Raw genomic sequence first — 18,601 nt, 5'->3', positions numbered from 1 at the left:
AAGCCCTCTCTGTGGATGAGGCAATGATCCAATTTGACAGTAGACTCTTTATGGAAACAGGTCATGCTGAAGAACCCAGTGAAGTGGGGGTTTAAAATATGGTGTCTGTGTGACTCATTGACTGGTTACTGCCTTGTTTTCAATGTCCACACAGGTCGGGAGGGTGGGGTGAAGCATGAGAGGCTACCTATTGTCACACCACCATCTTTACGCAGACAACTTTTTCAAATCCATTCCTCTGGTGAGAGACTTGCTTGACACCAACACATATTATTGTGGCACAGTAAGGCCCAATCGTAAGAACTTCCCCAAGGCCATTATGCAAGCTCCAGAGAGGTCAGTGTGAAATGGTCAGTAGATCATGTAAAACGGCATGTCGCTGGAGGGACAAAAGAGACGTGTATTTTCTGTCCACAAACAGCTCAGGGAAGGACATCCTCAAACCATTGTCTTAAGTTCAGGCAGAACAAATGTATATCTTTTGCAGAGTTTGTAATGAATTACAACAAGAAAATGGTCGGGGTTGAGCATCTTGACCAGCTCAGGAGCAACTATAATGTTGGACGCACTGGCAGAAAATGGTGGAAATACAGCACGTACACCATTTTCTGTCTGTGCATGAGGTTGGACTTTTAGCACTTGTAGTACGTGTAGCACATTAGTATGTAGGGAGCACCGATTTGTGTCACCTCATTAGTCAATATGTGTTACACCTGTGCTGGCTTGTCTATATAGTTATTCAGAAGGAGTTTCACCAGTGCTGGCCCAAGTGATATTTAAGAGTGGCCGGCCGCGACCGGGAGGTCCGTGGGGTGACGCACAATTGGCCTAGCGTCGTCCGGGTTAGGGAGGGATTGGTCGGTAGGGATCTCATTGTCTCATCGCGCACCAGCAACTCCTGTGGCGGTCCGGGCGCAGTGCGCGCTAGCCAAGGTTGCCAGGTGCACGGTGTAGCCTCCGACACATTGGTGCCCGACACATTGGTGCGGCTGGCTTCCGGGTTGGATGCGGGCTGTGTTAAGAAGCAGTACGGCTGGTTGGGTTGTGTATCGGAGGACGCATGACATTCAGCCTTCGTCTCTCCCGAGCCCATACGGGTTGTAGCAATGAGACAAGATAGTAGCTACTACAACAATTGGATACCACAAAATTGGGGAGAAAAAAGGGGTAAAATTTTAAAAAAAAAATAATAATAATAATAATAATATAAAAAAATATATATAAAAAAAATGAGTGGCTGGCCCAGTGCTCCAGTTGTCTTGAGAGATGCGAAGGGTCAACCTTTAGTTGACCCTTAGATTTCTAGAAAAACATTCCTTTGTCTGATTTTCCCTGTTTTTGTTTTGTTCAACTTTTTGGTTTGCATTCTGTCTTTAAGTTTAGTATGGGTTTTTCTTTTGTTTGTATCTCAGTGGGCAAATTTAGGGGACGCTCATGGTGCATGTCTTTTAGGTCCCAGTTGTTGTTGCTAGTTAACTTTCAGAACCCATCTGTTTTGTTTTGGTTGTTGTCAGTGAATCTTTGTTAATTCCCCCTTCTGTTAGATACTGGCCTTCTAGGCAGAGTTGCAAAGAAAAAGCCATATCTCAGACTGGCCAATACATTTAAAAAAATACTGAAACGTTTGAACGGTAGTGTATGTAAAATGTTTGGACACCTACTCATTCAAGGGTTTTTCTTTATTTTTACTATTTTCTACATTGTAGAATAATAGGGAAGACATCAAAACTATGAAATAACACATTTGGAATCATATAGTAACCAAAAAAGTGGTAAAAAAAATCAAAATATATTTTATATTTGAGATTCTTCAAAGTAGCCACCCTTTGGCTTGATGACAGCTTTGCACACTCTTGGCATTCTCTCAACCAGCTTCATGAAGTAGTCACCTGGAATTCATTTAAATTAACAGGTGTGCCTTGTTAAAAGTTAATTTGTGGAATTTCTTTCCCTCTTAATGCATTGAGCCAATCAGTTGTGTTGTGACAAGTTAGGGTGGAATAGAAGATAGCCCTATTTGGTAAAATACTAAGTCCATATTAAGAACAGCTCAAATAAGCAAAGAGAAACAACAGTCCATTTTAAGACATGAAGGTCAGTCAATACGGATGATTTCAAGAATTTTGAAAGTTTCTTCAAGTGCAGTCGCAAACACCATCAAGTGCTATGATGAAACTGGCTCTCATGAGGACCGCCACAGGAAAGGAAGTCCCAGAGTTACCTCTGCTGCAGAGGATAAGCTCATTAGAGTTACCAGCCTCAGAAATTACAGCCCAAATAAATGCTTCACAGAGTTCAAGTAACAGACACATCGCAACTGTTCAGAGGAGACTGCGTGAATTAGGCCTTCATGGTTGACTTACACTTACTGCAAAGAAACCACTACTAAAGGACACCAATAATAAGACTTGGTCTTTTACCAAATAGTGCTATCTTCTGTATACCACCCCTACAAATTCCACAAATTAACTTTTAACATGGCACACCTGTTAATTGCAATGCATTCCAGGTGACTACCTCATGAAGCTGGTTGAGAGAATGTCAAGAGTGTACAAAGCTGTCATCTAGGCAGAAGGTGGCTACTTTGAAGAATCTCAAATATACACTGCTCAAAAAAATAAAGGGAACACTTAAACAACACAATGTAACTCCAAGTCAATCACACTTCTGTGAAATCAAACTGTCCACTTAGGAAGCAACACTGATTGACAATACATTTCACATGCTGTTGTGCAAATGGAATAGACAACAGGTGGAAATTATAGGCAATTAGCAAGACACCCCCAATAAAGGAGTGGTTCTGCAGGTGGTAACCACAGACCACTTCTCAGTTCCTATGCTTCCTGGCTGATGTTTTGGTCACTTTTGAATGCTGGCGGTGCTTTCACTCTAGTGGTAGCATGAGACGGAGTCTGCAACCCACACAAGTGGCTCAGGTAGTGCAGCTCATCCAGGATGGCACATCAATGCGAGCTGTGGCAAGAAGGTTTGCTGTGTCTGTCAGCGTAGTGTCCAGAGCATGGAGGCGCTACCAGGAGACAGGCCAGTACATCAGGAGACGTGGAGGAGGCCGTAGGAGGGCAACAACCCAGCAGCAGGACCGCTACCTCCGCCTTTGTGCAAGGAGGAGCACTGCCAGAGCCCTGCAAAATGACCTCCAGCAGGCCACAAATGTGCATGTGTCTGCTCAAACGGTCAGAAACAGACTCCATGAGGGTGGTATGAGGGCCCAACGTCCACAGGTGGGGGTTGTGCTTACAGCCCAAAACCGTGCAGGACGTTTGGCATTTGCCAGAGAACATCAAGATTGGCAAATTCGCCACTGGCACCCTGAGCTCTTCACAGATGAAAGCAGGTTCACACTGAGCACATGTGACAGACGTGACAGTCTGGAGACGCCGTGGAGAACGTTCTGCTGCCTGCAACATCCTCCAGCGTGACCGGTTTGGCGGTGAGTCAGTTATGGTGTGGCGTGGCATTTCTTTGGGGGGCCGCACAGCCCTCCATGTGCTCACTAGAGGTACCCTGACTGCCATTAGGTACCGAGATGAGATCCTCAGACCCCTTGTGAGACCATATGCTGGTGGGGTTGGCCCTGGGTTCCTCCTAATGCAAGACAATGCTAGACCTCATGTGGCTGGAGTGTGTCAGTAGTTCCTGCAAGAGGAAGGCATTGATGCTATGGACTGGCCTGCCCGTTCCCCAGACCTGAATCCAATTGAGCACATCTGGGACATTATGTCTCGCTCCATCCACCAACGCCACATTGCACCACAGACTGTCCAGGAGTTGGCGGATGCTTTAGTACAGGTCTGGGAGGAGATCCCTCAGGAGACCATCCGCCACCTCATCAGGAGCATGCCCAGGTGTTGTAGGGAGGTCATACAGGCACGCGGAGGCCACACACACTACTGAGTCTCATTTTGACTTGTTTTAAGGACATTACATCAAAGTTGGATCAGCCTGTAGTGTGGTTTTCCACTTTAATTTTGAGTGTGACTCCAAATCCAGACCTCCATGGGTTGATAAATTTGATTTCCATTGATCATTTTTGTCTGATTTTGTTGTCAGCACATTCAACTATGTAAAGAAAAAAGTATTTAATAAGAATATTTCATTCATTCAGATCTAGGATGTGTTATTTTAGTGTTCCCTTTATTTTTTTGAGCAGTGTATATAATAACTCTACAATGTAGAAGATAGTAAAAATAAATAAAAACCCTTGAATGAGTAGGTGTCCAAACTTTTGACTGGTACTGTATATATTTTGAGTGAGTAATTTAGTCAAATATATGATAATTGAAATACTCTAGGGTTCTATGTAGTGTTGAGAGATAGTATTTTTTGATAGTGATTGTCTACACAAAATGAGTGTTATTCCTATTTACATGAATGCAGTGTCATATTAAAGAAAAGGTGGTGCTCATTACAACTAAGTTAACTTGTAATTGTCTTTTTTTTTTAGCTATGTCTTTGTTTGAAATGTGTGAAAATTCTCAGTAATCTACAGTATAATTCTATTGGGGTCTAAAGAGTTAGTGTGAGTATATATAAATCATTGTTGTAGACCTAGGATGGTGTCACACTTTCCCCCCATCCTTAGCAATTACAGATTATTGAACTAATTGCAGTCTAAACTGAAGATCATGATTAGTTGGTTATTGGACTCAGGTGTTAGCTGGGGCAAAAGTGTGACAATCATGTCCCGAAGGACTGGAGTTGCCCATCCATGTTACATTTTAGGTATTTTGCAGACACTCTTATCCAGAGCTATTTACATGGGCAATTAGGGTTAAGTGCCTTGCTCAAGGGCACAGAGGTTTTTTAATCTAATCAGCTGATTTTCGAACCAGTGAACTTTCAGTTACTGCTCCAACGATCTTAACCGCTAGGCCACCTGCCGCCCTGTTGTAGACCATAGACCCGTCCCAACTTTTCCAACATTACAGTAGGTCTACTGTAAATGCATTTTCATTTCAAGGGGAAATTCAGTGAAACACCTATAGAGCGCTCAAAATTAGTATAGGTGGGTTTAGAATACACTAAAATATGGCGCATATTATTTTCCACATTCAGTATTTAAAAATGTATAACATTTTTGGGAGGAATGATGTGATCGTTGTCCACATTCAAATATATATGGCATTTCAATTATATAGGCTACTACTAATCCATAAATATGAATCTGGTCTGATAAATATTGTGTCAGATTATATTATCTTGATTTTGGATAACCTACCTACAGAGCTGTGCAGCAGCCAATGCTACATGTTTTGCAATCCAATTCATGCAGTCATCATAGTTGTATATGGGGTTCTTTAGCCATAGTAAGTTTTAACATTGCATTACCTGCAATTTGGCCTTCTCTGCCAACAACAATAAGATAAGACAAAAACGGAAAAAACTATGCAAAGTTTACAAATACATATTTAAAAATATATATATTCCTTTCATGTGTGATGTAACTCAACAGTTTAGTCATCATGATCCTATTATTACGAATGGAATGATACTGTAGATCCTCTGAGCCTCTTAACACATCCAATGTTACATGTAAGCAGACTCAGCTTCAATTCCCTGGGCAATGAAGGCTTCAGTGAACTGGCAACACCACCCAACCCAGACCGATGGTGCAATCTTAACGGGTTGGAGTGGTGTAAAGTGCAATGATGTGAGAGAAGTTTGATACAGATGCTAGTTTTGTCAATATATTTCATACACCATAACCACAAATTAGTAATATATGACAGATATACACTGAGTATAGAAACATTAAGAACACCTGCTCTTTCCATGACAAAGACTGACCAGGTGAATGCTATGATCCCTTATTGTAACTTCTTAAATCAACTTCGATCAGTGTAGGTCAGGGATCATCAACTAGATTCAGCCACGGGCTGATTTCTTTTCTTGAGCGGATGGACGGGGCCGGAACATAATAACAAATAATTTGTAGCCTGCAAATTGACAGCAAGAAGCCCAGACATATTTTATTAAAAGATTATTTCAAACCTTGCTTACATATGATAATGTATATGATCATGTGTCACTCTATTATGTTTGGAAATACATAGGAACAGATTTCCCAAATAAAAATAAATTGGAGCTGATTTCCTGGTGTTTTTTTTACATTTTTTAATAGAAAACAATGGAAATGCAACTTTTTTTTTACTCAGAAAACCTGTGGGGGGGCAATAAAACACTGGTGTAGGGGTATGGTAGTAGGTGCCAGGCACAGCGGTTTGGATCAAGTACTGCAACGCTGCTTGGTATTTTCACGCTCAACAGTTTCCCACGTGTATCAAGAATGATCCACCACCCACAGGACATCCAGCCAACTTGACAAAACTGTGGGAAGCTTTGGAGTCAACATGGACCATCATCACTGTGGAACGCTTTCAACACACACACACATATATATATATATACACACACACACACACACACACACACACACACAGTGGCTAGTGAAAGTATTCACCCCCTTGGCATTTTTCCTATTTTGTTGCCTTACAACCTGGAATTAAAATCGATTTTTTGGGGGGGGTTTGTATCATTTGATTTACATAACATGCCTACAACTTTGAAGATGCACATTTTTTTTATTTATTGTGAAACACACAAGAAATAAGACAAAAAAAATTAACTTGGGCGTGCATAACTATTCACCCCCCCAAAGTCAGTACTTTGTAGAGCCACCTTTTGCAGCAATTACAGCTGCAAGTCTCTTGGGGTATGTCTCTATAAGCTTGGCACATCTAGCCACTGGGTTTTTCCCCCATTCTTCAAGGCAAAACTGCTCCAGCTCCTTCAAGTTGGATGGGTTACGCTGGTGTACAGCAATCTTTAAATCATACCACAGATTATTGGATTGAGGTCTGGGCTTTGACTAGGCCATTCCAAGACATTTAAATGTTTCCCCTTAAACCACTTGAGTGTTGCTTTAGCAGTATGCTTAAGGTAATTGTCCTGCTGGAAGGTGAACCTCCGTCCCAGTTTCCATGAAGAATTTCCCTGTATTTAATGCCATCCATCATTCCTTCAGTTCTGACCAGTTTCCCAGTCCCCGCCAATGAAAAACATCCCCACAGCATGATGCTGCCACCACCATGCTTCACTGTGGGGATGGTGTTCTTGGGGTGATGAAAGGTGTTGGGTTTGCACCAGTGTTTTCCTTGATGGACAAAAAGCTACATTTTATTCTCTTCTGACCAGAGTACCTTCTTCCATATGTTTGGGGAGTCTCCCACATGCCTTTTGGCGAACGCCAAACAAGTTTGCTTATTTTCTTCTAGCCACTCTTCGGTAAAGGCCAGCTCTGTGGAGTGTACAGCTTAAAGTGGTTCTATGGACAGCTACTCCAATCTCCGCTGTGGAGCTTTGCAGCTCTTTCAGGATTATCTTTGGCAGCTTCTTTAAATAGTACCTGCAAAACACCAGTCTCAACGTCAAAAGTGAAGAGGCGACTCCGGGATGCTGGCCTTTTAGGCAGAGTTCCTCTGTCCAGTGTCTGTGTTCTTTTGCCCATCTTAATCTTCTGTTTTTGTTGGCCAGACTGAGGCGTCTGTTTCTCAAACTAGACACTAATGTACTTGTCCTCTTGCTGATGCTCCAGATACTCAACTAGTCTAAAGAAGACCAGTTTTATTGCTTCTTTAATCAGGACAACAGTTTTCAGCTGCGCTAACATAATTGCAAAAGGGTTTTCTAATGATCAATTAGCCATTGGAACACAGGATTGATGGTTGCTGATAATGGGCCTCTGTGCGCCTATGTAGATAATCCATAAAAATAAAATCCTGCCATTTCCAGCTACAATAGTCATTTACAACATTAACAATGTCTAAACTGTATTTCTGATCAACTTGATGTTATTTTAATGGACAGAAAATGTGCTTTTCTTTCAAAAACAAGGACATTTCTAAGTGACCCCAAACTTTTGAACGGTAGTGTTGTTATAGTGGTGTATAAAAAATGCTCTTCTATAATAAATGGGAAACAATGTATTCTGGGAACGAATGAAAACAAGAATGAAAACAGAAGGAAAATTTCAATAAATATTCTCTCACAAAAAGAACAAAGTCAACATTTGTGTTTCCATAGTCATGGTGAAAGCATGTTTTTTGTATTGAACACAGTTCTGAGCAAAATATACAGACTATAGACCAGTTCTCAAAGCACTAACCCCTACTTCATAGGAACAAATTACTGTATCTGTAAAAAAAAAAAAAAATAATTTTAGAAACAGACTGAATAAAATAATATTCATATACATAATTTGCAAGAAAAAACAAGAGCCACAGACCATGTTGAAAAGTGAATGAAATGAGTAAGAAATTAAACTTACTGACAAAACAACGCAAGGGGACCAAAGTGAATGATAAACGTGTAGCAGTTGATCCAATGCGAGCTACATCTGAAACACTTCAACTTTCTCTGTCTTTGTTTGGCACCCTAGTTCACTACTGCTGTCTCAATGTATTTCACATGTAGTTCATTATACACAACTCCACAAAGGCTCTTAATACAAAATATAAATATTCTCTATATACAGAACAAAAGCGCATAACTTTGATCAGCTGTGTATCTGTACACATTCGTGCGTACTGTCCGAGTGTATGCAGCTGCCTAGGTGTCTTTGAATCTGTTGACACCGAGTTGATGAGGATCAGAGTGTGATGATGACTGCCGTTGCCAGTTTGTTACATATATATTTCAAACATAGATAAATGAGGGAATAGAGTTAATCACAGGTCAGCATGAATGCGAGGCATTTCACCTGAGAGATCATCCGTTCAGATTGGAGAGGACTATACCCCTTTTTATCTAACCTAAAGCCACTACGCCCTCAAACATTTGCTGCCAATGTTTAGTGGAAATATTTGGGTACGACATCAAAACACTTAATTGTTTACACAGAAAAATCTTATAATACACCAGGATCCAAAAATAGAATCACACATTTGTTTTTTTCCATAGAAAATGGTAAAAATTATTCTAAAATTTCCTTACATAATACATTTTTGGGAACTCAGCTCAGAGGTCAAAGGTTAAGAATCGGAACATCAAAGAGGTCACACAGGCCTTCGGTTTCGTCCAGGTTATATATGTAGTCGTGGTCACCCGGAGGGGGAGATAGACGGAGGAGTGGAGAGAACACTAGGAAAAAGAGAGGGACACAAGAGATTAAAAGTAGTGATGCACCGATATGCCATTTTTGGCTGATACCCAATATTCTCCTTGTCAAATACCCGATACAGGTAACCGATATAAGAAAAATGTACTAGCATTCTAGTACAGTTACAGTTAACACACACACATGAACGCAGCGATCTAAGACACTGCATCTCAGTGCAAGAGGCATCACAAAAGTCCCTGGTTCGAATCCAGGCTGTATCACATCCGGCTGTGATTGGGAATCCTATACGGCGGTGCACAACAGGCCCAGCGTCGTCCGGGATAGGCCGTCATTGTAAATAATAATTTTTTCTTAACCGACTTTCCTAGTTAAGGTTACACACACACACTGACCACACTGACCAAAAAGTTATTTTGTTGGCATTTACGTATGTCCCCATTACCAGTAAAACAATCAAAACCTATTTATTTCACTTACTTGCTGCTCTGTTTTGTTGTTCATTTGTTCAGTCGTTTCGTTCTTAACCAGGATTTCTATGGAACGCCGTTTGGGTCTTTGCGTGTCAAAAAAGATACACGTCAAATAACACTATTTGACGTGTTAAATAAGCTTGTTGAACAATCAGGACCTGAATATGACTGCACGTCACATAATAATTTAATGCATTCATAATTTTTGTACGTAGTTATTACACATTGATTACACTACCACTATCTCATATATCACAACGATTCATCGATACGTATGCTATGATGCTGGTAAAGTTGTCTCGCGCACCTACAGTGCTGGTCATAAAAAAAGCTAGCTAGCTCGCTCATGGATGCAAACAATGTTCTTCCCCAAAAGTATAGCAAAACGACAATCTGTTTCAGTAGCTATAGTTAGCTAGCTAACTATATAGCTAGGCGTCATCATCTAAAATAACCCTACTTTATAAGACAGTTCTTATTTGATTAATGGTGGTCGGACCCATCTATGTGAAGCTAGCCACAATAAGGATTAGCCACAATTGTTGACTCTGCGGTTAGCCTTCAAAATAAGAGTTTGTAATTGACAGTGATGCAAATGAATACAAATACTAGAATTCTGCCAGTACTGAATAGATCATGCTAAATGAGGTTGGAATTATATAGAAAATCAACAAAAGACAATAATTTGTTAATGTGACAAAAATCTGTTGAAATCACACTGGATGTATTATACTTTAGAATTGCATTGGGTGCATACTTATTTCACTGTACAGCCATACCTATGGATTGTGGATCGATGACATGGGGTATCAGTCTACTCAGTGACACCCAGAGAACATTAGCATCGTAGCTCTTATTACAGGACTCTGAAACAACTTAATTGAGCCACATGTATTGTCAACCTGTGTGTATTGAACACTATTCCTGAGGAAAAACAATACTACGTGGATGTTTTGGAGTCTGATAAAAAATATCTTGAGTATTGAGTAGACTGATACACCATTTCATTGATCCCCAATCCTTAGGTAAAGCTGTACAGGGCAATATGAATGTCAATGCACACAATAGGCTAACTGGGAAGGTGCTTTCACACAGTCACAGTCCCGCAATAAGAGCTACAATGTTAATATTTGCATAAACTCTTCACAGTTGTGTTCTGTGGGTGTCACCGAGTAGACAGATTTCATTGCTTCACAATTTCATTGCTTCATATTCCATTCCATTAACATTATCTAGTCTAAATATGACAAGATTCTACCAATTAACCTTTTACATCACTTTGAAAGAGGTACTTTTATTTTGAAGGCAAACCGCAAATTCCACTATTGTGCCAAATCCTTATTGTGGTTTGCTTCACAACACATAACCCGGTCTGGTCGAGCCTCACTAGCCAGATGAAGCTAGCTGGCTGCTTATAACGTTAGCTTTGGGCAACAGGTTTAACTAGCTGGCTAGCTACTTAAGTTCAATTTCAATGGGCGAACAATAAGTGGCTACCTAGCTAATACTTACTCACAAGGATTCCTAAATCATTGCTAAGAATAAAGAAAATGACTGCAGTTGTAGGCTGGTTGTATTGATGCTAGCAAGGTACTAAGCTACCCCAGAAGTTGCGGTCGAACAAATAATGCTTTATTACCAACGCGGTATTGTAAACACATCGTTTGTGGCCGGTGTTTTGCTTTGACAGTGCTACTGATAGTAGTGGTGGCACTTGGCTTGCACGTGCAAATTCAAAACACACAACATTCTATAATAGAACTCTGTTATTTTACATGTCAAATTAAAAGCTTTATTTCACGTGTCAAAGTGTTATTTGACGTGTATATTTTTTGACACGCAAAGACCCAAACGGCGTTCCATCGTATGTCGTGAAGCTAATAGCAGGGACGCTATTACTGTGTAACTTCCGGTAGGGCAACATCTGAAAAATAGCGCACTTGGTAGTGCTCGACCAGTCGGCGAAAACCAACATCACCCATGACAGAGAATAGTTAATTGTCAAGGGCAATGAATTCCATTTCCTTGGCGTTAATGGATTTTGTCTTTGAGTTGTCTTGCTGAATTGTTCTTACTCTTTCAAATGACTGCTCGACTTGTTGACTGCTCGATCCACACAGCAGACATTGTAGGCTAGGTTAGGAATGCTGTGTTACACATGTAGCGCAACATTTTATGTGGCGTCATTACGTCATGTACCTACCTACGTTATATAGGTATGCACGTCAGCTTTGACATCGGCTTTGCACATCGCCGTTAAACTAGACATAGGGCCGATACCAATGTTGGCATTTTTAGCTAATATCGGCCGATTCCTATATGGTCACCGATATATTGTGCATTCCTCATTAAAAGACAATCCTCTTTTAGTTGTGATAGGTTAAGTAAATCTTTGCTGATCCACAAATCCACGTCAGCAGAACTGTATACTTAAGCAAGAAGGCCTGAGGTGGTGTGGTATATGGCCAATATACCACAGCTAAGGACTGTTCTTATGCACGTCGCAACGCAGAGTGCCAGGATACAGCCCATAGCCGTGGTATATTAGCCATATACCACAAACCCCAGAGGTTATCAATGTAATTAGAGCAGTAAAAATACATGTTTTGTCATACCCGTGGTATATGGTCTGATATACCACGGCTGTCAGGCAATCAGCATTCAAGGCTCGAACCACCCAGTTTATAAATGTCAACTTACCCTCGGAAGACATCAACTCCTCCAACAGGTCTGCACTCATGATCTCTACTCAGAGAAATGGTGTGAAAGAGAGGGAGAGATATGGGAAATGAGGATGAGGGGTTAGAATAAAGATATACATCTATTCTGGTATCTATAATTTCAAATGATTGTCTATACATTGATATAATCTGTAATAGCATGTTCATACAGTGGTTACACATGTCAACTCCTTCAATAGACTTCATAATATTTTGAGGTAATCTTTACCTTTAGTCGGGTCAAACATGTCTGAAAGTTCTTTGGGGAAATACAGCACTACAAACAGAAGACAGAAAACATTAGTCACTCATTCAACAACTCCCAAAAACGATTGATACAAAGAGTATCTAAACACACTAAATAAACCTAGACTCTGATGTAAATGTAGTAGTTATCCGGTATCCCCCTTGTATGAATTTGTAGCAGGATAGAGAAGCATCATGATCTTAGGGAAACAGCAGATGACACTTACATTCTGAGGGGTCAGCCTTGATTGGTTCAAAGACTGCTGAAGAAGAACAGCAGCCATCCAATGAGGCAGAGGACTGGAGAGGCTGGGTGTCCAACAGGGGAGTCAATTGGGCATTTGTGTTTGTAGTGGGTGTGGAAACAGTCGGTGTGCTGGACACTGTAAAAGAAGGATGATGATATAAGTGACATCTTTTTATGCAATTTCACTTCATCACGTAATAACTACGCTGCTCAGATAAAGACCAAATCGTACCTGCAGTGGTGACTGCCTGATTAGAAGTAGCTGTGCAGGCAGGTAAGAGTGTGGCAGGACTCGGGTTGGAGGAGTGGGCCAGAGGCTGGCTGGGCTGTGAGGGGGCAGTAGGTGTCGGTTTTGTGTTGGCAGCAGCAGGCACTGGAAGGCTCTGGAGCATGTCCTCGGGTGGGGGGACGGACAGTACCACTGGAGACGGGCTGGATGGGTCCTTGTTCACAAGGAGAACCTCAATGGGTCCTGCTGAGCTCTTGAGACGGATCTGATACTTCTTCTGTCCAATCAGTACCTGCCAACAATCACTCAGTCAGACGGTCGTGGCACAGGGAAGTCCAACTCAGATTCTGTAGAGCTGCTACGTGTAGGCCTTTGTCTCAACCCAGCACTGACACAGTTGATTCATATAATTGTATAAATCGTTGTCCAGACTGCGATTCGTTTATTTTTAAAAGTAGAATTAGTGCTAGGCTGGAACAGAAGCCTGCACAACCTTGGCTGGCTACCATCCACATGGCTCCAGACAAACTGAAGTTTCTTCTTCACAGTGAGTCTAGATTTGCCTTCCTCCCGCTATGATTTCTAGAATGCGAACACATTCTGACCGTTCTGATTGGTCCCAGATACCGAAGGGTTGGGCAAGAGCCAGCCTACATAATGACCTTATCAACTTTGATATTCTGATTGGTTAAATTTGTTTGAGACGATCCAATCGCTGATTGATTTATTTTGTACAAAGCCCATTTTGAAGTCACACAAACGATCTCTAGGATTGCTGATTCAGACTGAATGTATGTAGCAATCGATAGAGAATAGGAATTCAATTCAGGGTGTGTCGTCAGGCCATGCACAACCAACAGCTCGCCAGAATCCAAGTTGGAGACCCCTGGTCTGAGGATGGTGAGACAGAAAGGGGAGAGTAGTTGGGTCTAACAGTACAAACACTTACCGACTCAGGTATGGGCACCTCCAGTTGTGTGCCTGTGGGAGCGCGGATAGCTAGGAGAGTGTCACCTGTGGAGGCCAGAGATGGGGTGAGTGGGAATTTTTATTATTATTTTTTTAAATAGGTAGAACAAAAAGGTAATTGAAGAACACAGAAAAATATAAGAGAGAAACATACCTTTGAAAGCACTACAGAGGTCTTCGTGTTTTACATAAGCCATAGTGTGCTTGTGTTAAGGGTCAAGAGTTTATTTACTACTGCAACATGAATTTAAGAGCTAAGCATTGAGTTAAAAATCTGATCACAACCATCTAAAGCATCTTGGGGTGACCTTAACCCATTTTGGCTCCCGAGTGGCGCAGCGGTCTACGGCACTGCATCTCAGTGAAAGAGAAGTCACTACAGTCCCTGGTTCGAATTCGGGCGGTATCACATCTGGCCGTAATTGGGAGTACCATAGGGCGGCGCACAATTGGCCCAGCGTCGTCCGGGTTTGGCCAGGGTAGGCCGTCATTGTAAATAAGAATTTGTTCTTAACTGACGTGCCTAGTTAAATAAAGGTGAAATAAATAAATACAAATATCTAGTAACTAACACGCTAGATCTGCTAAGCTTAGTGACTACTAGACAGAGGGATTGTAGTTGAGGATATGGGCTGTTCTGTGAGTCGTCTGTGACGTTCATGATGCTCTGCTGGACCCAGACTCTCTGTTGATCCAACTCGTGCTCCCGCTTGTCCAGATCATCCAGTTCTGCCTTCAGATCAATGAGTTTATCGGCTATCTCCTGTGTGTTACAGCCAGGACCAACACCCCTGGGGACAGGAAACAGGTATCACAAAGAAATGTACCGTGTTGTGGTATCAACAATTTGCATATCTACTTTCACTGGAAATTTTTATAGTTTTCTAAATCTATTTCAGAAATAGAGAGCACAACACGGGAAGTGTTATCACTTAGCAACGGCTATGGAGGAAAAAGTGGCGCTCTCGGAATGTTCAGACAGAAACCCCATTGACCCAACTCTCTAAATATATGACTCTGGATAACACAGACACAACAGTCAACGGCAAGGCATTGGTAGGAACACAGTTAAGACACCTCTCCTTATCTGACTTCACTTACATAACAGACAGCTAGCACACTTGTAGTTTCTGAATGGCGAGAGGGTGTCACCCAATATTTACTAACGGAGCCCATAACGCCATGCCCTTGACTTACTTCCACTGAATACTGTTCTTAGACTTCTTCTCGATCAGTCCGATGCCCTCAAGCACATTGGTGATGTCGTAGATGCGCCGCTTCTGTCTTACAGCTAGGGTGTCTGCTGCCTGTGGGAGAGAAAGAGTGGTCAATGTTATTTATACATTGATGTAGAGCAGTTTGGGGGTCCGTTGAACAAATCCACAGCTAAAAACAAATAGCTTGGTAGATTCTATAACGTTGAGGAAGCTTAGCTATTCATGGGCTTCAAAGTTACACATAACTGAGTCTTCAACGAGCACTTACAGCAATAAACATATGGCTAGTGCTGATAACTACGATGGGTTAATCCTCATTACTGCAATGGGATGACATATATTCTATTGTGGTCAGTCACGCCCAGCCTAAACAAAACCTAACATATTGTCAGCATAATTTAACCAATGATAATTTTGACTTGCGGATTTATTTATTTTCTAGCTACATAAAAGGGTGTGTGACTCTGAACCGGGTTCGGGTTTTAACTGTTTTGCCAGATTCAGTTCATAACAACAATGTGCAGCCTTGCGTGCTTGTCTTCATTGCGGCTGCAGGGGGCAGAATATATAAAGTTAGCTGGCTAGCTTGCTGCTTAGTACCTCAACCAATGACTGACTGTATGACCTCAACAGAGGAGTTGAAGTAACGTTACTTGGCAACTGGCTAGCCAACTTTTCCTACATTCAGTGGACGGGCAAATTGTAACAAACTAGGGAGTTAATTGAACTATTCAAACACATAAACAGAAGAAAAAAAACACTTGACCCAATGTATCACGCTGATGGCTAATGTTAGCTAGCGAAAACCTTGAATTAGATTTACTACTAACGGTAGCAAGCCACAAGCTACATTTACATCCGCGTGCCAACAACAAAGAGTAAGGCATGCTTACTGCTTTCAGGTCTAGAACTCCATCCTTGGCCTCTTGTAGCAAAGATACAAATTTGGTTGTAAGCAATCCTAGACTCTTCTCGTGTCGACTTGGGGTTTGAGGTTGAAGCGAGTCACCCATAGCTCCAAATTCGGTTCTTTCCGACTCCAGCTCCATCTGATTAGGAATTCTTGTTCGAATCCGTACAACAGTAACGTTAGCTAGCCGGCCCCAAACTCACTTGCTAGCTAGAAACACCTATTCATTCGCCGTGCTAAAGTGAGATTTATCTATATAAAATACTTTGCATGGTACTAATTGTAGGATAATCCAATATGGTCCGGTCCAGATTATTGACCTGATAATTGTTTTAAAAAACAGGCCTGCAAAATATTTCAACGAGTGTACGGTCCGAAGCCGTTGGACACACGAGGTATGCTGGGATGGTTTGGTTTGTGAAGCTAAGGGGCCACCTGCAAAACATGAGATACTATGAAAAGCGTACACTATAAATTGTAATCGTTTTACTTGACAAGAAAGTCAACTGTTGCTAGTAAAGCATTTCGCAATATTAGATATTACCTCATCACATATGCTAAATCACAAGATCATTAAATGTTTGTTTATTATGGATTAGACTGCAAATGTGGCCCTTTTTAGGGACAGTTCTATTTTCTACATGCCCTAACTACTTTCATTTTACAGTCAAATAATAATACATTTTTCGAGGATATGCTTAGGCTAAATCTTTAAGATTTTACAGTTTAAGAAATGCTTAATCAATTGCAATTCATGTACCAGGAAATTAAAAATGATTATGTGGTGCCTATTTTGTCTGATATTACTACTTTTTTTCATTGCATACTCATTGCTTTATAGACATTATATCGCATACATGAAGACAATCTCAGTGGTAATGACAAAAAAGCTATGGTCACGCTAGTGACAATGACTGTGTAATAAATAGAGAATTATAGATGGCAAATTCTATTTACCAGAACACTGTTTGTGCAAATGTGCGCATGCGTGTACGCCCATGTCTGTCACTTTGGAGAAGAGGAGCGCAGTGTGCTGTCACTATGGTTGGATCTGAACAACATGTATGGTGTGTTCAATTGTTCTGTGTGGATATGCATCTACCTCCTCATCTTCTTCCGAAAGGTTAATAGACCCAAAAACTTTCCTCCTGGTCCACAACCCATTCTAATATTTGGGAATCTTATGAAAGACCTGGAGATGGTAGGTCTTGTATACAACTCTATTATTATGCCATTCTTCTAACTTTCATTAATAATCAATAAGTACTTGATGTGTCAGATTAAAAAAAACATAGCCTACTATAAGTCTTCCTTGCAATATGAAGCATCTATGAAATACTTTCATCAAAGCAACCTTTGCACATAAACCTAAAATTGAGTAACATGTCTCTTGGACATGAAAGGTTTATGTCGCGTGTAATCTCTAGGCCAGGGCTATTCAACTATATTCTTAAATGGGCCAGAATTTAACTGCAAGGATGGCGGTCATTCTCCACATTCTTCAAAAGAACTGTGTAAAAAAAAGATAGGTACAACCACTAATAAAGCACTTTTCTTAAGATTAAATGTTGCTAAAACTCAAACCAATTTGAGTTGAGGTGCAACCAAAAAATCATCATTGAAAGGTGCAATATGCAGAAATCGCTCCGCCATTTCCTGGCAGCTAAATTTCTAATAGTTCGCCCAATTTCCAGTGTTTTAAAGTACTTAAGTAAAAATACTTTAAAGTACTACTTAATTATTTTGGGGGCTATCTGTACTTTACTATTTATATTTTTGACTACTTTTACTTCACTACATTCCTAAAGATAATCATGTACTTTTTACTCCATACATTTTCCCTGAAACCCAAAAGTACTCGTTACATTTTGAATGCTTAGCAGGTCAGAAAAATTGTCAAAATCATGCACTTATCCAGAGAACATCCTTGGTCATCCGTACTGCTTCTGATCTGATGGAATCACTAAACACAAATGCTTCATTTGTAAATGATTTGAGTGTTGGAGTTTGCCCCTTGTTATCCGTAAATACAAATTTAAAATAAAACAAATTAGCTTAATATAAGCAATTTGAAATTATTTATACTTTTACTTTTGATACTTAAGTATATTTAAAACAAAATGCTTTTAGATTTTTAATCAAGTAGTATTTTACAGAGTTACTTTCACGTTTACTCAAGTATGACAATTGGGTATTTTTTCCAATAATATCACAAAATGTCAAATCAGGTAACGCCACTTTGAATTAATTTCCTTCGGTCATTAGATGTGTTTTTTGTCACACTGCCTTCTAAGATCAAGTCAATGGCTGTGTCTGAGAACGATCAAAACCGCAATGTATCATGCGTAAATTCTGACTGATATACAAATAGTAATGGGTTGTTATTTGTGATGCAAGGTGATTTGTAGATCAGTCAGTCGGCAGTCGCCTATAGTCGTTTTGATGATCTCGAAC

At 40.7% G+C, this 18,601-nt stretch overlaps 1 protein-coding gene across 1 annotated transcript; it reads right to left on the bottom strand.

Annotated features, from left to right (window-relative positions):
* Nucleotides 1-8,088: 8,088 nt before the first annotated feature.
* LOC139374476 (transcription factor E2F4-like) lies at nt 8,089-16,539 on the bottom strand. Its single transcript, XM_071115502.1, has 10 exons — nt 16,131-16,539; nt 15,218-15,327; nt 14,650-14,811; nt 14,175-14,218; nt 14,001-14,065; nt 13,055-13,343; nt 12,803-12,958; nt 12,559-12,606; nt 12,310-12,354; nt 8,089-9,159 (listed from the first exon to the last, which is right to left on the bottom strand). Exons 1-10 carry the CDS (start codon nt 16,284-16,286, stop codon nt 9,044-9,046), a joined length of 1,191 nt encoding a protein of 396 aa, XP_070971603.1. The 5' UTR covers nt 16,287-16,539; the 3' UTR covers nt 8,089-9,043.
* Nucleotides 16,540-18,601: the final 2,062 nt, after the last annotated feature.

This window comes from Oncorhynchus clarkii, chromosome 2 (genome assembly GCF_045791955.1).
Source record: "Oncorhynchus clarkii lewisi isolate Uvic-CL-2024 chromosome 2, UVic_Ocla_1.0, whole genome shotgun sequence".
NCBI classification, from domain to species: Eukaryota; Metazoa; Chordata; class Actinopteri; order Salmoniformes; family Salmonidae; genus Oncorhynchus; species Oncorhynchus clarkii.
This window is presented reverse-complemented; position numbering and strand designations above follow the sequence as displayed.

What these genes read in the sequence shown, in the direction of transcription:
- LOC139374476 (XM_071115502.1), bottom strand. Translation starts at nt 16,286, where the DNA reads ATGGAGCTGGAGTCGGAAAGAACCGAATTTGGAGCTATGGGTGACTCG. An exon ending in AGGTGCCCATACCTGAGTCG is followed by an intron (nt 13,344 to 14,000) that starts GTAAGTGTTTGT and finishes GATTGTTGGCAG; the next exon opens with GTACTGATTGGACAGAAGAA. An exon ending in CATGTTTGACCCGACTAAAG is followed by an intron (nt 12,355 to 12,558) that starts GTAAAGATTACC and finishes TTCTCTGAGTAG; the next exon opens with AGATCATGAGTGCAGACCTG.